Source organism: Corvus moneduloides, chromosome Z, assembly GCF_009650955.1.
Source record: "Corvus moneduloides isolate bCorMon1 chromosome Z, bCorMon1.pri, whole genome shotgun sequence".
Lineage (NCBI taxonomy): Eukaryota > Metazoa > Chordata > Aves > Passeriformes > Corvidae > Corvus > Corvus moneduloides.
The window spans coordinates 63,750,881-63,778,457 of NC_045511.1; the positions used below are offsets into that span (position 1 = coordinate 63,750,881).

At 41.0% G+C, this 27,577-nt stretch overlaps 1 protein-coding gene across 4 annotated transcripts in view; it reads right to left on the reverse strand.

Annotated features, from left to right (window-relative positions):
- Positions 1-19,229, reverse strand: part of UHRF2 (ubiquitin like with PHD and ring finger domains 2) — an 80,485-nt gene extending 61,256 nt beyond the window's left edge. For 2 of the 4 annotated variants that reach the window (XM_032097237.1, XM_032097236.1), the window contains exons 1-2: positions 18,616-19,228; positions 4,743-4,985 (exon numbers count right to left, since the gene is read on the reverse strand). In XM_032097237.1, coding sequence (XP_031953128.1) covers positions 4,743-4,985; positions 18,616-18,768 — 396 coding nt within the window. In that variant the 5' untranslated portion in view covers positions 18,769-19,228. Of the gene's footprint in view, positions 1-4,742; positions 4,986-18,615 lie in introns of all 4 variants that reach the window. The other 2 variants (XM_032097235.1, XM_032097238.1) reach the window with 2 other exon arrangements.
- Positions 19,230-27,577: the final 8,348 nt, after the last annotated feature.

The window sequence follows — 27,577 nt, forward strand, 5'->3', positions numbered from 1 at the left end:
AAAAAAATCTAACAAGGTTGCCAGTTAGCCAAAGAGTTACAGTCAGCCAAAATGTTATGACTGCCCATTTTACTATTCTAAATCATGTTGTATTTTTTCTAATCTTCAGGTAATAAACAGATGTCCCTTTAATAATACTGAGAACACCGAAAGAAAAAAGATTTAAAAACCACTTCAACAGTACACCAACTATAAAAAAATTATTACAGAAGAACTACTGCACATAGAAAATACCTTTAATTATCAATATGAGACACATGCATGTATGTAAATACACATACGGTTCAAGCTACAGTCTTTGTCGAGTACCAGCACTGTGCCAGAGAGATACTTACTCTCACACACTCCAAAGGCTAATTTCTAAGACATGAATCATCTTACTGTATTTTCACAGGAGCAAAACTCAGTTAGTTTTAGTATTTAGAGTGAAGCAATCCTTAGGTTTGAAAGCACAACTGACATCAGTTTCAGCTAACAAGTTTATCCCATTAAAGGAATACTTCCTGCTTTACTCTTTCCATTCCTCCTCTTCAGATAACTTCCCAAACTTACAGTACGTAAAATACCAATATGTATTTTTATTCTTTCTTAGAACCTACAGTATTCAAAGTACAGCTTATTACCAAGATGATAATTTCAGCCACATGGTTAACGAATCAGAGAAGGACAGCCTTATTTTAAATCTATCAGTCTATTTTAAACATAAACAGTGGACTCTGGCACTTCTAGAAGGAACCTTCAAGAAGGCATCCCTATGCAATCTTATGTGTTTGAATTAGTAGCAGCTCAAAGTGGTGCTTTACCTCCTCCTCTCCAAAACACAGTTGAATGGGATACACGCTACTAATGATTCCCCCATCTACTGCTAGTTCTTGCAGCCAGTTATGGAAGTCCCAAAGAAACTATGTCAGCCAAGGTAAAATCCATCATCTCCAGATCCAGAATAATAAAAAATTGAAAAAAACAACCAACCAAAAAAAAACAACAACCCCAATACATCAGTGCGAACTCCCTTAACTATTCCTCTATAATGCATGCATATGTAAATTTGATGTGAAATATACTTCCCCACACTTGCAAAGAGTAAGAGCAAATAATCAAATAATTATTACCACAGACTTCTGAGGAGCATAATACAACTATTTTGTGTGAGTGGTGTCAGATTTAAGAACTGTTTTATTAGTAGCTGTTTGTGAACAGTATTAAACAAACACTGATTTTAATTACAGATTCCATTTGGTTTTTATTCCAAGCTAGTGTTCTTGGCTAAAATGTTTCTGCTGCAGTCAGAGTTTTTTGGAAGAAAAATTGACCATGTGAGAATCAAAAAAACGAAACATGGATGTGCTTCTGAATGAGCTGGTTTTTCTAACATCATGTTGCATGCCCAAACCAGTGTTACTGTAACTGCTCTCTTAAAACTCATCCTGTATTCTTCTTTTTGGCCATTGCTTAGCCAAGGTAGTGTTCTTCACTCACGCCAAGTCCATCTTGGGATGGCCTCCCAGGTCTTAGACCAGACACCACTAACAATTCTTAGTAACAAGGAACAAGAGTTGCACATAAATCCATCCACTACTAGTCCTTCAGAGCCCATAAAACTGTATCAGATGTCAGGTACAACTGGGATATAAAACAAACTAAAATATTCTGATATACATAATATACAATGACCACACAGAGGAACTCTGTTTAAATCACTATTTTAACCACCTAACAATAATATAATTATTACTAACTTGTATTACCTGTATCAACTCTACTATTATTTTCTTATTGTTTTTTATAATTGCTGGTTCCATGGCTAACTTTCCTTGTGGTAGCTGAAATCAGAAAGAGAGAACAGTGCACAGAGGTTGGGACTACCCATAGCATGGAGTGAGTAACAGGTATCTTGTTGAGTCTAGCTCTGTATGAAGATCCACTGAGGCACAGGACTTTGCTCAGATAGAGTAAGTTGTAGCAAAATAATTCTTCCAGTAAGTAAACAATTCCTTACTGTTTGACAATGAAATCCAAGATCATTAAATATATCCATCCACCTATTTAGCCACCTAATGTACCTTAGTTTATTAGGCCCTAGGCCTTTTTTACTGACTTCCATTAAACAAGTTTATGGCCTCTGAACTACAATACTGGGTAAAAATACATTCTTCAAAGTTTTCAAATATTGTAATTAGAAATCCTCTGTATACATTCATACTGTTATCTACAGATAGCAAACAGTGAAATGACTACACCCTAATTTTTCTCGAGGCATACTGAAAACACACTGTTGACTGAAAAGCTAATCACTTCACAACTAATGAAGGAGAAAGTGTTAGGTCTCTCGCATGAAACATCACAAAAATTCCAGCTGACTTGACAAAACAGGTTTCCTTGGGTATGCTTGCTGGTATCAGCATTCTCTGTTATATTTTCTGGTTTAATCCTGAACAAAACAGCTAAGAGACTACTTAACTACTGCTAAAGTTAACACTGTTAAATTAACTACTTAATTTAACATATTGAAATTTAGCATTTTTGAAAAACATATACTTTAGTACTCTTTTCCTCAGATCAGTCTATCTGCTGTGTTATCCCATCTCCCCAGTATCCTCCCCATCTTTTCTCATATTACCTTTTACACTTTTTGACTAACGGAAAAACTTCAGAACTGAAGAACTGAAGTTCTTCCCATTGTAATAAATGGACATAAAAGAAAAAGGAAGCACACAAGCTTGTGTCTCCATATTGAAGCTACTCATTTTGTGACTCCCTGATTCCTCAGAGAATGAAGAGAACTCCAACTGACGTTACCTTGTATACGTGGCAGCCTCTGATGCATTAAAGCTACAGAAATTTGGCAGAGAATGAACGCCCTTGTGTTCCAGCTGGTCTTCAGAGATCAGAGGGCTGGGCGCCACTGGGCTTGATTTCTGATCAATTCAGCACTAAGTCTGGTTGTGCTCAGTAACATCCACAATCCAGATTCACCAATAGTGCAGTTTTATTGAAGCAACAGGAGGCGGGTTCAGGACTGCCAGTGAGCAATGCACTAACTACGGAGTGTTAATATGTGTCATGACAGAAAGTACAGTAACAGAGCTCCGTTAGCACTATAAACACATATATTCATATATAAAAATAAATACTCATATATACTAATAAATATCCATATATACTAATACATACTTATCTATAATAATAAATATTTCAAACATCAATAAATACTTATATGTGAGCGTGTATAAATATTCCTGGGTCTGCTCCAATGTAACTTGGAGGTACAAAGCCCACGTAAATGCACCCCTTCAGGGGAGGAGGAGAGACACAGTCCATCAACCTATCCCAAGCAAGCAGAGGCATTTTCCACCTGTCTTTTATCCCAAAAATACCCCTTCTATATTGTAATTTTTGGTCCTACCCAAAAGAAACAATTTCATGTTACAGGTGGGGTTATGGTGACTGTGGTCTTACACAGACATGCTCTCTTTTCATCTGCATTCCTAGGTGTGTGAAAGTTAATATGCAAATAGGACATAATGCAGATCTTAGTAACTTTTGGTCAGAATTTACAGCTGATACAGTTGATACAAAAGGTAAAATAAACACTCCAGTCCATCTGCTGAGGTTGGCTCACTGACATCAGCCTGACAGCCTTTGTGCACATCCTTATCTCCACAAAGAAAACAGACTTTTAGCAAGGCTTGTTAAACATGGTGAAGGGGGAGTGAGCCTAAGGGCTGGTGCAGGTGCTCCTCTGTGCCCCACTGAAACAACACGGCCATGTGGCCTCTGCTTCACACCAGACATTGCTCCATCCTTAGGCCTTGCTTGAGGCAGGCGCAAGATAAGCCAGAGGCCCAGCTCATGGTTTTCTCAGCCAGACTTGTCAATTCTCCAAGGACTTTAAGGCAACACTGTACTAAGTCTGCCCATTTACTGCAACCTCAACCTCCTTTTCCTTCTCTGCAATTGTGGATGTTTTCCAGCAAAACAATTACTTTTACATCTATATCTTATCTAAGAGAAATACCCAAAGAGGAGGTGAAATGCTATCATTCCCTACAGATAGATATACATAGAGATATTCATATAAACACGTCCTACTAAATATTCAATAAGCTAGCAATCTGGAAACTGCCCATTTTCTGTTTAAATTAAAGTTCTGGTACACTGATGTAATCCTGCATGACAATACTGAAAAATTCAACAAGGTACAAAACTAAATGAATACTAGGTATGCAATTCCTAAAAAACCTACATTAAAAAAAAGGAATCACTACATGACATATAGCTTATAGAAACTGTGTATTTCTACAATTTGTCTAGTTCTAATGCAGCACTGAAACATTAGTACTATAACAACCATTTGGCAAGCTTGAAGAAAAAATAAAGATAAAAGCTACACTTTAACACATTTTCCTTATTATTCCTTATTAGTTTCTTTTGTCCACAAGAAAGTACTTGTTTCACAGCTACTCTAAGAACCTTTCAAGAACCTGCTTTGAAGAACACAGGGTGTCAGAGTTTGAGAACTCTCCTGAAAAGTGAGCTTGGTACATGGACATGCTCATGACTCTCCAAGAGTCAGTTTAAATTAAGTGAATTTCATTTAAGCCAAATTGGGGAATTTTATCAAATCATAAAAGAAATCAATGAGGATACACTCTTCGATACAATAAAACAATACATTTTCAACAATAAAATTAAACCCACAGGAGTGAGGCAAGTTTCCAGCTTTTAAAGCTTGTACATACCTTGTACAATCCAATGCCAGGATCAATGAGAAATGAGCGAGATGATGTAGATGGCTGACTAGGTGATCCACTGTTTGTTTTTTTGACTTTGTTCTTGCAGTTGGAAACAGCACAGGGATTGACTTCTCCATCCTGATCTGTCACAGACGCAGTGGTAGGAGCTTCAGAATCAGAACGTATCAAAAGCTGAACTATGTCATTTAGTCCAACATTGTAGTCAAATAAAGTGTGTCCATCTTCTAGCTGTCAAAAAGAAACGTGTACTTGTGAAACTCTACCTTAAGATACCCAAGTAGTTTTCAAATCCTCTTTTTATAGATAATAATTGCACAGACCAGAAGAGGCAGCCATATCTTACAGATAAATAAAAACCTATGTCTTGAGTATATGAAAAAATCAAACTCATCAAGCTAACTAACTGCAGCCATAATTTCATTCAATGAAAATCACTGGAAGGCTTAAAATTAGAAACACGTGTCTACAGACTAGTGTTACCTGCCTACAATAAAGCTAAGAAACACCAAAAAATGACAAGCTGTGCACCAGGAAATACAGGAAGCAGTACTGCTGCTTTGCTCAGTTAAACACCCTCAATGACCTAGAGCATCTTTGAAGCAGAGATTTGATTCACCCGAAAGTATAATGCAATGGTCTGAAATAGCAAAATTAGAACTAGCTACATTTTACTTCACATCGCAGTGGGAGAAAAACATGCATGACTAAAAAACTCTCATGCCTTTCCAAACTATTCTAGCAGCAAAAAAGTCACCTACCCTCTTTTTCAGGAACAGGTGACTTTCAACACCAGTTGATGTTTCATGAATCTTTGCAAACAGAACTGTTTTCATGAGCTTATGGCCAGTATCCACAAGTATCCAGCACAACAAGAAAAATGGAACAAGAAGGAACAGAAAAGAAATAAAAGGAGCACTTCCCCAGTTTCTCACTAATATAGTTTTCTGTAACACTCAAACCATCTCAGGATAGATGAAAGTGGAATCCATATTTCTTTCTCCATCCCCTCTGCTTTTTCAAAACAACTCTAAAGAGCAGGGGACAGTTACGAACAGAAGCTGACAGTCAAGAAATGAACCAGTTCTTCTTCCATTAACTTAAAATCTGTGCAAAAAAACCTAATTCTCTTTACTGATGAAAACTACTGTACCCACAGCTGGGATCTGTAAACAGGAGTATTCATAGCTTGATTCAAAGTAATTGAAGCTGACACAGCTGTCTGGTCAAGAACCTTGTTCAGCTGCCTGTTTTCAAACCAGTTCAACACAAAGCACACAAAACCATACTGAAGATTTTCATGCTGTAACTATTAAAGAAATGCAAGTAAAGCAGAAATCTCCAGTAACTGTGATTGTCCAGGTGACTACCAACACCACCTCATATGCCTGGGCTTTTAGGGTTGGCAGTTCATACAGAGAAGAAAGCTGCTTAAGTACCCTTTTCTGTACCACCATGTCACACGTTCCTATACTTCTGACAACTCTTTCACAAAGGGCATAGGAGTGTTCTTGCAGCCCTATTACAATCCAGATTTGGGGGCTTTTCACACCACAAGCATTTTCACTGTTAATAAGCTTAAAGCATTATTCTTATATTCAAAGCACAAATAAACCCAAAACAAAGACAAATACTGACACTGCAAAAACACACTGAAGGGGATATCCACATAGCTGGAGTTGCTAATGCTTCCGATCACTACTCCTGGCCACCTTTAAGATTAAACCCCTACCAAGCGATGTTTTTCTGGTTGCAAAGTGGTTAAAAAGTTCAGCAGCACACCTGCAAAACAGACCAATTATGAAATAATTAATAAATTGGATACTACTGGAGACACATAACTTATCCTCCATTTTTCTGTTCCAACTGGACTGTATAGACTGTGGCAGAGATTACAGTATAGTTCCTAGAATACTGTGGGGTATGACAAAATCTTCTGAAAGCTAATGTGCTGGAGAGAAAATGATAACTTTGCTCCTAGTAGACCAGATATATGTAAGAAACACACAGATGAGAGATTTGCTTTCCTGTCTTTGTTCCTGTTCTCTCAGGACAGGTCCTGTGCAGAGTGACAGAAAAATATTTTGAGGCACTGCAGTTTAAAGTTAATTCAGTAAATATGTAAATCTGAACAGCCTGAATTATCTACAATAACTAGGTAAACAGTGTTAACACACAATTAAAAAGACATCCTGCGGCTAGTCTTTGCAATCTATTCTTCAGTTACGACTGCAGAATAAGTTATGTTATTGATTCACAAGTAAATTCTCTCTATTAGCATGAAAGGTAAAAAGCCTCCAAATTTAAAAAAAAGAGGGAGAAAAAGGAATCTGTCCAGAAATAGTTATATTTAACATATGCAGAAACAAAGACATAACAAGGCTAGACCTTGAGTAAGAAGCTGCCTTCCCTAACAGCATACACACACCACCATGCACAGACTACCTATTCCTGCACAACAGTAAGAGAAGTCTCCTCTCTGTAGGTACTCAAAACCCACCCGGGCAAACTCCTACTAACCTGTTTAAAGTGGCCCTGCCTTGGTGGGCGCGGGTTGGACTAGATGACCTCCAGAGATTCCTTCCGTTCCTAAATACTCTGTCATTCGGTGAAGTCAGCTTTGATGAACATGAACTAAATGGTCAGCCAAATAAACTGATGACTGCAAAGTTGTCTAATTTACAGAATTTATAAAAAATTAGACTGTTAGATGGATAAGAAAATGGTTGGATGGTGGTATCCAGAGCGTAGTGGTCAATGGTTCAGAGTCCAAATGGACATCAGTGACAAGTGGTGTCCCTCAGGGACCATACTCAGACAAGAGTTATTTAATTAATCTTCATTAATGATGCAGACAATGGGATTGAATGCACTCTCAACAAGTTTACAGATGACACCAAGCTGAGTGGTGCAGCTGACACATCTGAAGGATGGGATGTCATCCAGAGGGACCTGAACAGGCTGGAGAAGTGGGTCCACGGGAATATCATGAGGTTTAATAAGATCTATTGCAAGGTGCTGCACCTGGATCAGGACAGCCCCCATTGCCAGCACAGGCTGGGGATGAACAGATCAGAGCAGGCCTGCCCAGAAGGACTTGGGGGTGCTGGTGGGTGAGAGGCTGGACATGACCCAGCCATGGGCACTCACAGCCCAGAAAGCCAAACGTGTCCTGGGCTGCATCCAAAGCAGCGTGGGCAGCAGGGCCAGGGAGGGGATTCTGCCCCTCTGCTCTGCTCTGCTGAGACCCCACCTGCAGTGCTACATACAGCTCTGGGGTACCAGCACAGGAAGGACATGGACCTGTTGGAGCAAGTTCGGAGGAGGCCAAAAACACGATCAGAGCGACGGAGATGGAGCACCTCTCCCATGAGGAAATTCAGATTTTTCAGCCTGGAGAAGACAAGGCTTAAGGGTAACCTAATTGAGACCTTCCAGTTCCCAAAGGGAGCCTACAAGAAAGATGGAGAGGAATCTTCTATAAGAGCATGTAGTAACAGAGCAAGAGGCAACGGCTTCAAACTTGAAAGGGAACAGGTTCAGATTAGATACTGGGAAGAAATTTTTTTCTGTGAGGGTGGTGAGGCACTGGAACAGAGAAGCTGTGGATGCCCCATTCCTGAACTGTTCAGGGCCAGGCTGGATGGGGCTCTGAGCAATCTGGTCTATGAAAAGTGTCCCTGCTCATGGCAGGGCATGTGGAACGAGACGATCTTTACAATCCATTCCAATCCAAACCATTCTATGATTCCATGATCTGCCAAAGTGACTGTGGCTTGTTTTGTCCCCTCTGTTTTTATCATTTACACTCTTTGCAGGAATATTTTATGACACCAGATTATTCTGTGACTATTGAGGTCACACTTGAGTCTCAAAGCACAGTAACAAACATAAGATTAGTATAAGCACACTTCACATGAGGCAGGTTGTAATGTCTGGCAACCTGATAGGTCCTGTTTACAGCAAGAGCAAGAAGTCTGTTCCTGAGCATGAGCAACTGTATAAATTTAGACCAAGTCAATACACCGCAACAGCATCTGCTTCTAGAAACAAAGCAGAGCAACACAGAAACTCAACCAGTAGAATCAATCACGTGCTTTTTGATTTGCAAGAACTGATGTGTGAATCTGCAAGTATACCTATGCCTAGCATTACTGCATCACTGACAACTGAAATCATTGGAGTAACAAAGTTGGAAAACAGCATTTAAAGAAATCCATTTCACACAGGAGAGCAGAACTAGATGATGTTTTTTCTTGAATTACAATAGACAATTTTATCCCATTTTGCTACATAAAGATACTAAGAAGATTCCCTAAAAATATGTTTGCACGGACAGAACACTAAAAGAAAAGAAACAAACATTACATGTTTAGTAAGCATTTAAGGTCATTTGTCATTCACAAGTTTATATATGCAAACGAAAAACAAAAGCAATCACCCTAGAACCAGATATTCAATCTCCTTCAACTCAGCTATGATTTCTTAATTGGTGATTAGAACTTGTACTAAAGCAAAAATAACTGAACAGGCAATTTCATTTATGAAATTTTACTAGCTCTTCTGATCCTACTGCAGTAGGAAAAAAATGCATTTGTTTCCTTAGCAGTAGATTTCACTTTGTTTCAATTCCTCTTAAAGACGTGCATGCTTCAAAAGCCTTTAAGGCTTCATTAACATATTCTGAATGAAATTACCCTAAAGAGCAACTAGCTTTACTGTATCTAACAGTACTACTCTAAATTAAGTATAACTAAGTAAGTTAATAAACAGATCACATCTTTCAAATGTATTTTCATCATCATATGTTAGAGACACTATCAATTTCAAAATACTCCTAGGGAAGGCTGTTATAAATACTTAAATGTAACACAGCACTGTGTTTACACTACTACTCAGGAGCAGCTGCAGCAATGCAATACCAGAATTGAAAACTACCTACTATTACTCTTAGAAGAACTGTCTTGAAACACCAAGCCACAAATTACCTTAAAAGCATGTAGAAGCTGCACTTACGTGAACATGAATAATCATGCGGAGTGTGGTATGATACTGCATTACTTGGGGAAAAAAAATTTGCCTGGCAAGTAATTTACCAATTACTATCCCATCAACTGTAAGTCCCAGCAGAAGGACAGCTCATTATGGCTTTTACAGCATGTACCAAGACCTCCCAAGAAAGCATGTAATAATTCTTGTAAGAACACATTATCTACTGTTTTTATCTTAATGTGTGATCCAGGAGCAGGGTGACCTTAATCCAGCCATTCCACTTGACAATCCAGATCTTTAATCACTTATGAAAGTGTGCCTTAAAGCATTGTCTGAAGTTTTCTTTCCCAAGAGATGTGCTTGTATCTAGTAATACAGATGAAATAAACTATAATGAATGCAGACGAGCTCTTTAATTAACAAAGTATAATGAAAAGTTTAGTGACATAAATCTTATTCTGCACAGGCATTACATGCACACTGCAAATTTAACAGGAAATGCATAAGGGTAAAGAGCTTCAAGCTCAAGTTCAGTAAAAAACCTTGGTTAAGAGTTTGTCAGGAGTTATCCAGAGGGCATGAGTCTCAAGAAATCAAGAACCTGTAACTTCCAGCTGGGTACTTACTGACAGCAAGCTAAGTGGACTTCCAGAACTTCTGGTATTCCCCATCTTAAAATTCATGTACAAACCTAACTTTTTCTGCCTGTAGAAGGCTGTTGGAATTAAATTCCACAGAAGCATTCAAATATATCTCTAACCAGCATCTAGTAACTGAAAACTCAAAATCAGGTTTTCAGCATGTAACAGTGAGTTTTGGGCAATGGGACTGGCTCAGGCCAAAAAAGTTTCAATAACTTTTATTACCCAACACTGGGCCCTCAGTTTATGGACTTCAGCCATTCTCAGAGCGTGCTCCATTTGCTTAACATTTTCAAAGCTGAAAGAGAACCTGACTAGTATTTTTAATTTCACATGGAAAAACTGTAACCTGCACCTGGATTATCTTGTATCTGAAAAGAATGCTTAAGGACTCTGGCATCTTAAAATTCATGTATTAACAACATTCAGAGTAGTAGGCACAGGGTGAGGTTTTTACAGTAACTGTACCATGACACTGCTTCACATGGAAGTAGTTGTCTCAGCTGCAACAGAGACAAAAACTAAATAAAGGGGGAATCTAGTAGCCAATCACTTAAGGAAGTTAGTGTGTTTATAGATTTAGGCTGTCTTCAAGTGCTTGCAACTCCAAGAGATCCACTCAAGCAACTGTAGTTTTAAAAGTACTTGTTACAGGTTCCATACAGTCTGCTGTCAAAAAATAGATTGTCCAGTGATCATTCGACTAAAACATCCCATACTCTTCTGTCACATGGGGCAGTTTTGATGCCATCAGTGACGTTTTTTATACATGTCTAACTGTTGAATGACCAAGATATTTCCAGCCCTGAACCATGAAACTCCTAAAACAATCCATAATATTAAGAGGATAAGAAGGCAAATATCCTTAAGCAGAGACTGCAGATCTACAAGGTTTACAAGCTCCTTCTCACATGTCTGCAGCAGACCAGTTCTGAAGTCTAGGCTTGACTATACCTTCTCCACATTAAAACTAAGGTTTTTACATATACACTCTGCAGTCATAAAAACACTCTGTTCATACTGCTTTTTCTCTGATACTCCTGAAAGTTTTCACCTAACTCTCGCCTCCTTATTGCTTCTGGCATTTTTAGCAGAGATCCTGCAATACAATAATACAAACCAAATAGCAACACTTATCAGTGTCATACAAAAACTAACTAAATAGGAAATAACTTTTACCTTGCTTGAAAACAAATACCAAAGAAACCCCGGGTCACCATCAGAAATAAAAAAGAAACCCTAGGTTAGCCTTACTAGTGCTTTTTGTCCTGATTTGGATTTTATGGCTTGCTGCTAAAAATAAACAGACACAAATGACAGACCATTCCCTCATTTCAAGAAGGAGAATTTACTCATCAACTAAAAAGAAAAAAAAACCATAAAATCATTGCTTCACCTTTGCTCTCTCTTTAGAGAAACACATGAGTAGGTGAATTATCTGGACAATCAAATTCTCTGACAGGCTCTAGATCCATATTCTAGATCCAAAACAGAATACAGACAGACCACAACATTTCGTAACACAGTAACCAAAGAAGTTATTAGTGTCTGGAGAATACGGTCCAAATTAGACTCAGTTCTGTTAATTTCTTGCCACAAGATTCACATTTCAAAGCAGCCTACAAGAACATTTGAAGATACTATGCCACCAAAAATCCCAACAACAAGGTGACACAAACTAGTCTTTCTATCAGAGAATATGCGCCCTTTTGACTGCTTCTGTGTGTTTTACAGCAGCTTACAACTTGTCCTGGACTCAAGGAAAAAGGCAGTCATAACACTATAGTATCAAATGATTTACTGTCAATAAACCATATTTTAAGTAAGAATCATAGTCTCGCAGAGACTCCCACAGTCTCAACAGAAAGCATACAGCAGAAAGAATTCCTAGGTAAGGAAGACTATGGAAGCTTCCATATTCTAAAAAAGGCTTTTCTACAACTTCAAGTTACAACCAAACAGTTTGATCGTACCACAGTGTGAAAGTCTGGCATGCTATAAAAAGCCACACAACATAGGAAGAAATTACAGAATATTGTGGCTGACATGGTCTGCAATTACACATCAATCTCAATATAAACACCACAATAAATGTACATTAGTCATCTTTGTACTCAATCAACAAGACTAGCTTTCTCTGGGAAGACATGGATACTTTTCCTGAAGTTCTGTACCTAAAATTAAGCTCAAAAGCCTACATTCACCAATAAACAAGAGGGTTTTACACCTTTTCTACAACACTGTTTGCAAGGTGTATTGGCGGTACCAACATATTTTACCTTTTGGTCTGAAATAAATACAATCCAAAATAGATTCCAGTGTACAAGATTAGTACATAAAACCAAATGAAAGTCAAGAGCTGCAAGTAAAGTCTTCTTGACTTTATCAGAAGATCATGGGGATGGCAGCTTGCTCAGTATCAATTTATAACTTCAGGGAGTTCAAGCCTGCACCTCTTCCAAGTTAAACTTTTTAAAAAGCAGTTCATGTTTTGAAGATTATTTTTTCCTGTATTACTGAGATACAGAGAAAAAAACTGTTGATTTAGATAAGGTAGTTTCTTCTTGGATGCAACTCTAAATCTCATTAAAGGAACATTTGCTCATTAACTTCTAGCTGGAAGATAAAGTTAGAGCAGCAAGGTTTCTTTTCTTTTGCTATACTAAGGAGACTTCTAATTAAGTAAATAAAAGTTCATGGTATCTTCTGGATACTCTTTGGGATTATTTGATTCTTTCATTAAAAAAAAAAATAAAAGCAAGCATGTCAAAATATAAAGCTGCCCAGAGATCCTCAGCAGTATGGAAAGAGTCATCCATCCCTGTGCTGATTAGATGAGAAGGGTCAAGTACCTCCCGTATGATGGTATGGGCTTCTATAGCAAAGGCAACTGAAGTTCAGCAACAGTGGTGCCAGCGAGAGCAAATGGCTATCTGCAGCTTGTGAGGACACCTGTAATGAAGAACTGGATATTATCTCAAGCTTCCATAATCAACAACAAAAATCTAAAAACCACATCAGAAAACCCCCAACAACCAACTATGTTTTTACATAATTTTACAGTTAAATAATTAGGAGTAGAGATTTAATTAACAGCTTTTAAAGAAGAGAATCCTCTCGTAACTTCCATCTTACTATTGATATCAACATTTGATCACATTTCATCATGGAAAATCCTCATCTACTTGTCAGGATAGGCCCTGCATGAGGTGTGTTCTGCATCTAAGGGTTTGTGGAGTTCTTTATAATATAGAAACATATTAATTTTCTAAGAGTTTCCAGATTAATTTTAAAAAGTACATGGACTAAAGTATCCAAAATAAATTATTTGAATGTATGACTCTCAAGTGACGGTGTGGTGTGACTCTTCGGGATGTCTTGGCAGGACTAAGAGTTGGACTTGATGAACCCTGTGGGTCCCCTCCAGCTCAGCATATTCTGTGATTCTGGAAGTAAATACACATGCCATAAAATACAGCCTTAAAGTTGGCTGCAAGTTCTTAGATGTTACGTAATGCTCTTCCAGGTTCCTAATGCTTAAGTAATACATACAAAACTGTATAAAGTAGTCTGTTTTCACTTACGCTTCTTTGCTTTGCCTTCAGTTCGTTTAGGTGCTTTAAATAATAAAGACAATCATACCCAAGAATGGTAAATTGCATTAGTAGACTTACAGCAACAATTTTAGAAGAAGATGGTTTCAGTAAACTTCTGCAATCATATAATAAAAACTCGTTCACAGGCCTACCAAACTTACTATCAGGTAAGTTTTGCATATAACATGAATTCACTATGTTGGGAATTTTGGCATGCAGTCAGATCATATGTGACCTGAAGAGTCCAGGTGACTCTCCTCATGCTACAGAGCTACTTGTTACCGGCTTCATCAAAGAATGACAATTACTTCCCTTCTACTGTTTCTTCAAACTGCTTCTCTAAAATAAAAAACTTAACTGCTCCAGTGGAAGATTTCTCACCCCAGATTTCTGCCTGAAGCAGATGGGGTTTGGACAGCTTCAGCTGAAAATGTTTACAATTTTCCAAACAAAATAAAGCTGGGAAGAGTCTGTACTAAGAAACTCAATTGTTCTATGAATAGGCCTAGCACTCCCATTCTTGAGGGAAACACTTCACAAGTATTGCTTTTCTAGCCTTCAGGAAATTCACCCAAGTTGTAAATATTAAGAAGGACTTAAACATACCGTTTACAAACCTGAAGTTTGGAAGCTTAAACTCACGTAAGATTCCATCCACTACTCATGTGCCAGCCCAGGTCACCCAGAAGCTAGAGGTCTTGTACAATAAAGGCATGCCCTATTGCCAGATTTTTAACCTGTGTGTTTTACTGAAGCTACTTTACCACAAGCATGTTCTCATGCAAAGCTGAAGCTCCTCCACTCCTCTTAGCCCTCTACTGTTTCAGTTAAATTTTACAGAAACACAACTCTAAATACTTGGGCATTACACCATGGGTCTGACAAACTAGACTTTAAATATTCAACTTGCACAGCTAAGTAACACGATGCATACTACCATACTTGTTTGCGCACAGAAGCAGAGCTGAATTTCTTCCAGTGAAGCAGGCCTGATTTGCAGCAACTTTCACCTCAAGTAAATAAACAGCTTCAATAATTTCACCTCCTCCTGCTGACTTCAGTCCCCCACGAAACAGGTCAGGAGTGGTTTCCTCACCAACAAGATTAATGACTTCAAAAGTCGTTTCAGTCACTGCCTCCTACATACATTGGCAAAGAAACCTTTGGGCTCCAAAGTCTTTTTTCTCCTACTTTGGTAAGAGCTATAGAAAAGACACTGAGATAATGGGGTTTTTTAACAGTAGACATTTACAAATTTTCACCAAATTGAAATTTGAACAGCATGGGATGGGATGATGAGAGAAGACAACAAAAGACATAAGTTCTTATCTTCCACAAACAGTAGATATTGCTAAAATACAACAGTGTGCATGTTTAGTTACATGAAAAACAGAAGTAGGTATTAATACCCTCACAGTCTTACAGAAAACCTTAAGCTCTCTGGTATGTTTTCAAATTTAAACTTCCATATATTTTTACTGCTTTATTTTTCCAGCATTGTAACTGAAAGCTGGAAATCCCACAACGTCTGCAACTTAGTCCTACAGAAAATCTGCTCTGGTAGGTCAAAATGCCAAGACATCTCCTTCTCTTCCATGAATAAACTGAGAACTTCTATTCTCAAGAACGGCTTCATAGGCTTTCCAGTTAGGAGAAAGAATATGCTGCTGGAAGTCAGATTGCTGTCTTGCTTTTCTGAATTTCTCTAAGAATGAGTTTACTCAGAGTCAACATGTAACACAGTAAAATATTAGATGTAAATAAATAGTCTGTGGTGGAGCAAGGTTAAAACATGTTTTATTCCAGCATAAGGAAATATTTGTGGCCCTTTAGGAAAATCCTTCCAGGCAATGATCCACCATCTTCAAGAGGGAAAGCAAGAGACATCACTGCAGGTTTCTATGTTCAGTAGACTTCTCCAGCTAACTGCAAAGTAGGCTATTGCACCACAGTCAAGAACTATGCATACATTATTATTCTCTTTCCTCTGAAAGTTCCACCTCAACCTAGAATATGGCTTGACTGCTGCAGCTGGTGAACAGTCATTCAGCTCTGCAGAAATGTGGAACCCCAGAGAACACAGGATGTCCTGTACATGTTATAGAGTAATACTATCTTGGTCAATCTTCAGTGACACATGTGAATGGTAGGTCCTTCTGGCAGTAAAAGAATAGACACCAACCTATTCAACAGAGTAGTGCTATTCCTGGCATTAACAAGAAAAAAACCCAAAACAACAGTAATACAAAGTACTGCATTAATGACAACACTAGGTTTCCTCCAGTAGTTCTAGGTTATTTTAACCCTTAAAAACAGACATGTGAAGTACTGCTCACTTAAGTTCTTGCATTGTCTTTGAAGATAATTGTCAAGAGACAACAGCAAATTACAGTACAGCACATTAAACTGGATACAGACATTCCTAAAAAACTGCAAAATAATGGCTCCAGCTCAAAATCTTAGTTGAAATTGTTCTCTGCTGCAAGCTAAGAACGTGATGCTGTTGAAATTCAGCCTATAAACAGTGACTCACTTAGGTTTCTACATCTGTATAACCTCACATACTTCCCATTTTTAGGAGGACATTACTTAGCCAGGCTTCCCACCACTTGCAAGATCCAAGGATTTCTAGAAGTTCCCAGAGAGACTACAGTACGCAGTACTCAGTAGCAGGATCATGGTTCGACTAACAGAATGTACAGATTTAACCATACTGAGCGCTAACCAGATAAACTAAGAAAAAGATTTCGCCTAGATAATATTTTCTACAATACATACAGCAATCTTCAGGGGTTTCTTAAGTTTTCACCTCAGTATACTGCTTTCTGTTCATCTCACATTTAACCAAAATGCCCTTTTCTATTCTTAATATTAAAAGAAATATTATTTTATTGTATCACAGCCCTAAGAGAATTTAAGTTATTTCGTTTCATGTTCTCAACACCCAGTTTTACTTGTGCAAAAGCAACCCTTCTGACCTTTTTTCTTATGAGCACCATGGAAACAGAAAAGCAACCCATAATCAAGAAGGAAAGTTTAGAATTAATTATTCTAATTACAAGAAAATTAACATTTATGGGGAGTGAAACCATAAAACAGAATTCCCTAACTCTTCACTGAACACGATCCCAAGTGTGTCCTAAACTGGATATACTAAGTACCAAACTCACAAATGCTGCTCATGTAGTCAACTTCAGCTATAGTATTTCACTATCCCGTTTTCTCAAGCAAGACATCTGTTAACTAAAATGTTCATTGGTCTGGCCACTGTCAGACTACACAGAAAAGCACAGCTCATTACAGGCTCATCTTCCCTGCTTCTTAGATAAAGAATTTGGGGTAAAAACCTCGGGTTTGTCCTACATAAACCTCTATATCCAAAGAGGTATGCTAGCACAGAACAAAGCTAAGAAGGTTACACAACTCCAAGTCATGTTCCTTAACCTGGCCCTTACAGAAAAACATGCGATTGTATATAACGCTCCTTATAGACCAGCCCTCGCAAGCGCTCTCTGTCACCAATCTGTAAAACATAAAAATCTAGTCATTTGCTATTGGTTCAAAATCTAGGCTTAGCATCTACCCACTAATGCTTGCATCCTGGTCAAGAGCTAAGTTTCTATTTCTTAAGTTTTTTCCACGTATTTGTAAAGATACACACGTTATCTCTTTTGAGGCAGAAATCTCACTGCCCTGCATTACTCAGCTTAGGTGAACACTTCAACACTCATCTGCTGTAAGAAGACGCATCTTCAGAGCCACTTTCCATGAAATTCACCACACATCCGGTGCCTTTCGTGTCAGGTAATACCTATGCTTCACTTTCACAACTCGAGCACTGCGCACACCTCGTAGTTTACGTAACGCAGCTTCAAAGGTTACACCCTTCAGCAAAGTTACAGCCTGGGGTGACATATTCGGAACAAAATCTCTCCATCACCCCAGGGCAGGGGAAGTACCACCTCACGGAACGCTTCCAGCCAGTCACCCCTGCCACACCGGCTTCCCGGGATGGAGATGAAGCGCCTCTCTGGTCTGACAGCAGTCGCCCTGATCCCGCCCGGGACACGCCGGGGCTCACAAGTCGAGGACACCGCCGCATCACAACTTCTTGCCCGCGCGAATTAACCCCGCGCCACCGCCTCTCCCCGCCCCGCCACGTGCGGACCCGGGGCGGCGTTTTCCCTGGAAACCTCTCCCGGTGGGCCCGCTTCCCGCCCTGCCCGGCCGGGTTGCGGCGGGGCGGAGAAGAGCGGGCGTAGCTCCCTCCTTCCCCCCGCATCCCTCCGGCTACCCTGTCACTTGGGCAGGATGAAGGCGGGGGCCGAGGGAGGAGCCTCCCGCCACTCAGGTGGGAAAACAAACACACAAAGGGGCCTCGCCAGGACCCAGAGAAGGGTTTTACTCCCTGGGGTTTTTACCTCATAGGGGAAAAAGGGGGTCCCGGAACATTCTGTCAGGGCTGGCTCCCCGCTGCCCTCCCTTCCCCCCAGGCCCGGGAGTAAACAAAAGCGGGAGCTCACAGAACGGCACATGGGTGGAGACGGAGACCCCCGAGCCGCACAAAGAGCCGGGCCCGGGATTAGGGGAGACCCCCGTGGGTCTGCCTGGATACGGGAGTTCCCGCCTCACCTGCTTGCCCCGGTAGAAGAGGCGCTGGCGGTCGGGGCTCACGCGGAAGGTCTCCTGGATCTTCTCCCGTAGGCACTCGATCTTGGTGAGGCGGCTCAGGTCGTCGATGGTCTGGGTCTGGGTGCCGTCGATGGTGCGGACCTGGATCCACATGGTGCGCGCCCTCCCGCCCGCTCGGCCGGCCGCAGGCAGAGGGGGGGAGACCCGGGCAGGGGGTGGGAACGGGGTCCGCTCGGCGGGTGAGCGCCCACGGCGTGGGAGGTGCAGGGGAGGGGTCCGGACGCTCCCCCGCTCTTTGTTCGGCCCGGCGGGGCAGGAATTTCAAACGCCGCGGAGCGGGCGCGACCCTCCCGCCCGCAATCCGGGCCGCCCGTCCCGCTCAGCGGGGCGCGGGAGAGGAAAGGGGAGGCGAGCGGATCCCACGGCGCTCCCCGATCCCGCCGAGGCAGCGCGGGTCGCGGGGGGTGCCGGAGGGGCGGCGGCGGGCAGGGCTATGGAGATGCGCCGGGAGCCATCGCCCGGGCCGGGCACTGTTTACCGGGGAGCGCCGCCGCGCTCACATGGAGGTCACGGCGCCAACGCCGATCTCGCGAGAGCAGCCGGCCGCGGCCGTGCAGGCAGCACGGTGGGGCGGGGGCGGGGGGGGAGCGAGGTGGGCACGCGGCGCCACCACGCCCCCTCCCGCCGCCCCCTCGCGCCGCCCGCGGGCCCCGCCCACTCAGCCCCGCGCGCTGCGCCCGGCAGGCGCGAGGCCTGCGGGGGGGGAGGGCTTGGCGCGCGCCGGGGAAGCGACCGTTGGCGTCTCCATGGCGGCGGGCGCGGCCTTGAGGGCTTCGGGGGCCCGGGGGCCCGGGCTGGGCCGGGCAGCGCCGCAGCATCCATGGGCAGCCCGGAGAAGGGGGCCGCTGGAGAAACCGAGGCCCCAGCGCTTCCTAGGACATAAAGCTACGTGTAACTCTACCCTAAAGATACGTAGTAATCCTGCCTGTGGATAGAAATACGGGGCGAGACTAGGGAAGGCAAGCTTCGTTTACACTGCGAACCTGGTGTGCGTTTGGCTTTTTGTATTTTTCTGCATTGGGTAATTCTGCAAATTAACACCAGGCAAATCTGGAGTTACGTAGCTGTTGTGGGCTGGTCCTGGTGGGCGGCTGGGCCTCGCACATTCCGTTGGTCACTGTCGCAGGAAGGTGGAGAACAAAGGAAGAAGGTTAAAAGTGAGAAAATGGCCATCTAAATAAAAGTTTAATAGGTAAAACCAAAAGCTGTGCACACAAAGCAAAATGAGGAAGTATTTCAATATTTAAAATTGACAGACACGTGCATTTAGCCATTTCCACAAAACCAGAGCTTTGTCATGTGTAAAGGTTACTTAGCAAGACAAGCACCTTAACTCCTAACAACCCACACTTCCTCCTTCTTATCCCAGCTCTCATTGCTGAGCATGATGCCAAGTGGTTTGGGAGGTCATAAGCCTTCCCCGCTGGGTCCCTTCCTAGCTTTGTGAACTCCTCCAGCCTGCTTACTGGCAGTGTTGTCCCAAATATGGGTTCTTTAATCTGTTGTGTAAGAGGTCGACCTGTATGAGATATTTATTTCATGTTTGTGCAGAGGTGAACCCACAAAGCCAGCTACAGTCAGGCTGCATATTTCTACTTCGATAACACAGAAGTACAAGCCTAGTTTCTAATTACATGCCTATTTAATAGCTATTGAACTCAAAGAAAAGCCTAATTTCTAATTACATGCCTATTTAATAGCTATAGAACTCGAAGGGAAATTTAGGTTAGATATACAAAAGAAATTCTTTACTGTGGGGGTGATAAGACAGAATAACAGGTTGCCCAGAGAAGTGGATACTCCATCCTTGGAAGTGTTCAAGGCCAGGTTGGATGGGGCATTGAGGAACCCAGTCTAGTGGAAGAGCCCTTGCCTGTCACAGGGAGATTAAAACTAGATAGTCTTTAAAGGCCCTTCCAAACCCAGCCATGCTATGATTCTACAATCTTTTGCCCATTTTGATGTAAAGGTACAATGTATTTTAAATTTATTGCTCATGTTCAGCCTAAGCTTTAGAGGTGTGGTTTTCATGTAATAATGAGCTAAATTCATCTAAAGGACATGGGATTAGTTGATTTTGCTAACTTGAGTAAAATTTATCATATACTGCCAGACACAGTTTCCTACTTATCTGAGTCTTTATGGTATTTGTTATTCTCAGTTATCCACTCTGCAAAATCTTTTCCTTAAATCATTCATCATTCATGATTCCTCCCCTTTGAGACTTAAATTTCTCAATCTGAATGTGAGATCATTTGAGCCTCATTTGTTTTATCAAAAAACATCTCCTCTTGTTTTCTCTCAAATTCCAAGGGATTTTCCCACGCCAGCAAGTCCCACTGTATCTTTTCTCTTGTAATGATGGTAGTACTTCTCTTACTGTTCTTCATAAAATTTGAGAATCATTTAGCATTCATACTAGCCATCATCATTACTGGGTATGTTCTAGAAAGTACATTTTTACATGCTTCCGTTTGTATATGTATACACTGTAAGACACAATGAACAATAAGTACCACCTGTAAAAGGATAAATAATCAACACAATTGTTTCAACTACCCTTTATTTGTTAACTATGAAGTTAGCCAAGAAAAATCTGCTCCTGTATATTTTGTTTATCTCCTGAGATATCTATGGTACTGATCGATTTTCTCTTAAATTAACTGCAAGTTCTCAAGTAAGTTGAAACAACACATCCCTTAAAGTCTTTACACCCGTGATTGCAGTAACAAATAGTCTATAGCTGCTCTGTTCTCATAGCTTCATGTACTTGGGCCATTTCTGCACTTAAGGCAGGTAGGGCCTGTGAGGTAAAGTTTATGCTTTTTACCATATTACATGTGAGTCACTTAAAGAGTGTGGTAACTCATTGCCAGCCCTGCTCCTGGGATCAAAAAGGGCACCGCATTCAGGCTCTGCAGGCTAAAAAGAATAACTCCCAGTTCAGATCCATCTGATCTATCTCTCTCCTTAGTCTAGACAGTTCCTTTTTAAATTCTTCATCAAAATCAGCCTTTGGTGGCATAAATGCATGGGCTGCCTGTGGCATCTGCCAAGATACACAAATAATCTCCGTGGTCGCACATCAAAAACCATCTGAAGGGTAGAGCCGCGTGTGCCTTTGCAGAGCTGACCTGTTATGTTATAGCCTAAGGGCACCAGGAGGCTGGTGAGGTTTTTGCAGCTGTTCGTGCAATTTACAAACCTTACACACCTCTCTGCTAAGAAAGATCACTTTCAACCCTACTGAGGGGAAAGTTCCTTTCATTCTCAGCTTAGCCTGGAGAGTTTGGCAGAGAGGAACCTTCTGCAACTCAACGAAGGCAAATGCAGGGTTCTGCACCTGGGGAGAAATAACCCTGTGCACCATTGCAGGCTGGGGGCTGGCCTTCTGGAAAGCAGCTCTGAGGAGAAGGAGCTGCAGATCCTGCTGAACGATTTTTACCAAAGTTTTTTTGAAAATAAAAACTCCTTAGCACTATTGTAGCATTAAGAAGGAGGCATTCTTTATTCAGCCAGATGCATGAAGGGATGTGTCCTCTAAAATATTGTGCAAGCTGAGTACAGGAAAAGGTCCTATTTATATACTATGTTTTGCATAATATTAATTGATTTTTCCAGAATAAACATACATATGATGATCATTTCCCTGAATTCATTGATATATGTTCCCTCTCCTTTACACTTGTGTTCTTCTGTCCTGGGAGTCTCTTTGGTGGTGCCTGGTGGTCAGTGACCCCAAAGTCATACCTGACCACCCAGTGAACTGGTAAAAGTTGGCACAACTGGGTTGATTGCTTTTCAGTTCTTCTTCCCACAGAATAAGTATTATGCGGTTCCATAGACCAGTGATTTTTGAGGAATAGGCATTGTATTAACCCAGCAGGTACAAACGATTTTTCATCTGGCAACTTTCCTTCCCTTTGAGGCTTGTGAAGCTTGTCTTCCCTTCAAGCCTTCATAAGCCCCACTTTGCTTTATTACTCACATCATACAAGTTGCTTGTGTTGCATGAGAAACCGTGTTTTTAAAGTAGCTTAAAGCAAGTATCATCATCATAATTATTAATATGATCACAATTATACTTTGCGAAAGTCAGGCCAGCCAGCCAGTCAGAGAAAACACAAGTCGTTTGAATATGTTATTTAACCAGTTACTTTCTAATCCTGCCCTTAACTGTCTGCCAGATGCAGCAATGTTATCCTCTCTATCTGATCATCCTGTTACGGAGTTGCATTTGGAATGTGCACACAACAACTATTGTTGTTTAAATTCAAGCAAGCACATACTTCATGTTCATGTAACAGCAATAGATCTAAAGACAATCTGTTTTGTGTGGTCATTTTAGCTGTGGCTTACAACTACATTTATTTCAGCAAAGCCCAACTAAATTGCATTCACTAAAGCTTCCATTTGTAGAGTTAAATTGTGTATGGCTAGTCTGTTCCTAAAGGTAGATAATTGCGGAGTAAAGATAGATTCTGAAGTCCATCTCAGTATAGTTTTCGTAATGGGATATTTCCAAGTTTCATCGTGTTTAACTTCTTCCCTTAGCTGGGTTCCCAATGGTGACTCCTTTCCCAAGGGACATAATGTTAATACTCCTAATGTCCGCTGTGCTCTTGATTCTCCTAATGCTAAATGTGTGGTCCAAATTCCATTACTTCTTTCCTGTGCTGTGGATCCTAATGATTTTATGATGTCCTGCTGACAGTCTATATCTCTCCAAGTCTCATTGTTTGTTAGATGAGACCAGGTGTCATTAAGAAAGGGAAAATAATTTCTACTAACACATCCCACACTTAGAGCCTGGGCCACTGACATGAGCTGCTGTAACTCAAGATTCCTACTAATGCAAGCATATATTTGAGTGCAATTCCACTTTCTATTTCTCTATTTCCTGATATGTTTCCTGATGTTTTAGTTCCATTGTCTTACACTTTAATTGTGGAGGTACAGTTACCTGCCCACATGAGGTTATCAATCAGCTGCTGAGATTTTCCATAACTTTTAATGATGGGGCTAACTCCCTGTCCTGATTACTATAATTTGGTTTTTGTTCTAGGTATTTCAACTTTTTGCTAGGTATTAGTGCAAGGATACTTTTTTCAGCAACCTCTTTGGCTGTTTCATCAGCTAATTGATTCCCTGTATTATCTTGGGGAGTTTCCAAACTGATGGGCTTCACAAGTGCATTACAGCCACCTCTTTTGGCTTTTCCACACTCTGTAGTAGTTGACTAATTTCTTTTTTATACTTCATAGGAGACCCCTGTGCATATAACAATTCCCTTTCCTTTCATATGGCTCCATGGGCATGTATTATTCCAAAACTGTATTTTAAGTCATATATTTACCTTTTTACCTTCAGTGATTGCCAGCACTCAGTGTAAAGCCATTAATTCTGCTTTTTGTGCTGATGTGTTATTAAGTAAAGCCTGGACTTCTATTACCTGGGTCAAGGTTACCATTGCATACCCAGCTGTCCATCTTCCATTTCGTACCATGCTGCTCCCACCAGTGTATACCTCCAGTTCTGGGTTCTGGATAGGAGTGATATTGAGGTCTGGTCTTAGGTTCAGCATTGTCCTGCTCCAGTAAGGCGACTTGGTATTTCAGCATCCTGGTGAGAAGGCTCGTAGATCTTGTACAGATCGTGGCTCCAGAATCTGGCAAATGGCTTATTTTTGGCTGCTTCCCAAGCTTTTTGGCTGCTTTTTCCTTGAGACATAACAAAACCAAGATGTGTTACTGCTTTGTTTTTTTTCCTGTTTGTGCCATTTTCTTTGATATCATGTATCCAGATTGTCCTAAGAAAGTTAACAAACTCATAGTAGCATTGAGGCACTTCCTTCGGTCTTGGTTGCTGGCAGAGTATTATCTATACATTGTAGTAAAATTCTGTTCAGATTTTCTTTTTCCAGCTTTCCACTTACTTTTGCCAATTGATTGCCAGACATAGTGGGGCTGTTTTGAAGCCCTGGGGTAGCAGAGTCTGTGTTAGCTGAACCTTTCACCCAGCCTTTGGATTCTCCCACTCAAAAGCAAACAGTTGTCCAGCTTTGATCATCCAGGCATCTCAGTTGCCCATACCAGTGGGGTTACAGCATTCTCTACCTCCTCTGGGATTTCTTCTACCTCCCTGGATTCCTGTAACATAAAAATCTTTGTCTCAATGTCTTTTCATTCAGGTGTTTCAGTTTGTATTTCCCTGTCCAGGAGAAAGTTATTTGATTGTTCAATTTTCCCAATAAATCTCTCCCTAACAAGGGTATTGGGCATTCAGGCTTATACAAAAATTGATGTGTCTCCTACTGTTTTCTTAATTTAAATGGTAACTGTTGTAGAAAAAAAGGCCTGTTCTCTTTCCTTACTCTCACAGCACTCACAGGTTCCGAGCTAAGTTTTCCTCTGCATGTATTCAGTACCAAAAAAGTTGCTCCTGTATCAATTTAAAAAATTTACCTTTTCATTCCCCAGGAATAGTGTAACCAGGGCCTCAGCTGAGGATGATTCCCCTGGTCCCCTTCAGGGGAATTCTTCATCTTCACTTACGATCATGAGCTTGATGATTTGAAGAGCTATGTTTAGGTTTCCTGTCTGATTTCCCCTGGCCTGGCGACACTCCCTTTTCCAATGTGCCCTTTCTTTACAAACTGCCAAAGTATACTTCAGCCACCAATTATGACAATACTCAACCAATTTTCCAAGTGAGCCGGGTTTTTGAGCCAGTGTCTTTTGAAAAATAAGTATTGTATTAACTCTTTAGGTGCAAACGGGTTTTTGTCTGTCAACACAAGCTCTCCATGACCCAGCAGTGTGCCCTTGAGGCCAAGAAGGCCAATGGTATCCTGGGATGCATTAGGAAGAGCATTCCCAGCAGATTGAGGGAGGTGATCCTACCGCTCTACTAAGCCCTGGCAAAGCTGCATCTGGAGTGCTGTGCCCAGTTCTGAGCTCCTCAGTACAGGAGAGATATGGAGCTCCTGGAGCAGGTCCAGTGGAGTGTGACAAAGATGATTAAGGGGCTGGAGCAACTCTTGTATGAGAAAAGAATGAAAGAGCTGGATATATTTATCCTGGAAAAGAGACAACTGAGAGGAGATATCATCAATACCTGTAAATATCTGAAGGGGAGGTGCCAAGAAGATGGAGCCAGGCTCTTCTCAGTGATGCCAAGCAATAGGACAAGAGGTAATGTGCAGGAACTGATGCACAGAAAGTTCCATCTGAATATGAGGAAGAACTTCTATGCTGTGTGATTGACCACTCACTAGAGAAGATTGCCAAGAGAGGTTTTGGAGTCTCTCTCACTGGCAATGTTCAAGAACCATCTGGACACACTCCTGTACCATGTGGTCTAGGACAGTCTGCTAGAGCAGGGAGGCTGGACCAGATGTCCCACTGTGGTCCCTTCCAACCTGACCCATTCTCTGATTCTGTAAAGGGCTCAAAACCTTTACGTGCTTTCAGTTTGATTTGGCATTGTTTTATCATCACCAAGACTGCTCCTGGTTTGAGTTCTACTTTTAAGGGGAGTCATGTTGTTTGCATTAGCTGGTTTCTTTGAATCTCATACCAGAGGACTTACTGCATTCAATATTGCTTCCTGGATGTCATTCTCAGGTCCTTCTGAGGTCTCATTCATTAGCAGGCAGGTTCAAACCTTCCATGCCTTTTCTTGTGGGTTGTATAGCTATACAGAGTTTTCAAAAAAAAGTTATTTGAGCATTTAACTTGCATTAATAAATCTCATCTTAACAATGGAAGGGAATATTCTGGCATATATAGGAACCAATTAGTCAGTTTAGTATTTCCAATTGTACACTTAATCAGTTGGAGGAATGGCGGCAGAGGTCTTCTGTCCATTGTCCCAGCAACTGGTATTTTAACTTTGCTTTGCAGACCCTTGCAGATAATTATTACTGAACATGTGACCCCTCTACAAATCAAATATCTCGTTTCATTCCCTGGTATTACTGCAACTAGGGTATCTGCTGGAGATGCCTTGATATTTTCCTCCAGTCACCTTTACTCATTGTCAAAAAATCCTCCAATATCACAACATTTACATCTTCTAATTAACCCTTTCTGCTGATAAATAGTGCAAAGATTTAGGGCAAAGGCAGGGCAGAAGTCTCTTTCAGACCTCTGCCTAATTGCTCATTTCACCTTTTCTAATACCATTCTCTTTTCTTCCACAGTAAAAAGGGATTGACTATAGCTTACATATTCCCTCCATTAGAGTTATGAGTCAGTACCATAATTTCCAAAAAATTCCTTCAAGATTCTTTTGGTAGGAACCAAAGATGGTTGCAGTTCAACAAATCTGAAGTATTAAAAAGGACATGTGTAAAAGATGGGTAGACCTTCCACTTCCATTGCTTGATTGAAAAGTGACTGTTTCACCAGCTGGGACTGAGTCTGACCTGAGTCTGGCCCACAATAGGACTAAAATCCTCACCACCTCTCATATGCTCTTTATTTTGATATATATCCTCTTTATCCATCCCTGCCCCAATGTTATGTGTGGTGGAAAGGAGGAAACTGATGCTCACACGTTTCAGTTCCTCCATTCCACAACATACTTGCTGGCTTTCCTCCTCAATACATGGTGTCAACATCAACATATCTCATCCCATTTTACACTTTTCAGAATATAACCCAGAGGGCTACAGGAGGAAAAAAAGCTGATTATTTAGAAAGCAATAATGTCGTCTTTGGGTAATGGTGGTGCTGATGAGAGAATTAGGTAATGCTAAAGGGCAAACTGAATGAGTAGCACAAGAATGTATGAGGGACAGGGTTGACAGTAGCCCAAGAATTATTAGAATTGATACAGCAAGGAAAGGAGTCGAGAATAAGAAAGTAAAACATGGGAGAAGTGAGTAAAGTGCAAATTT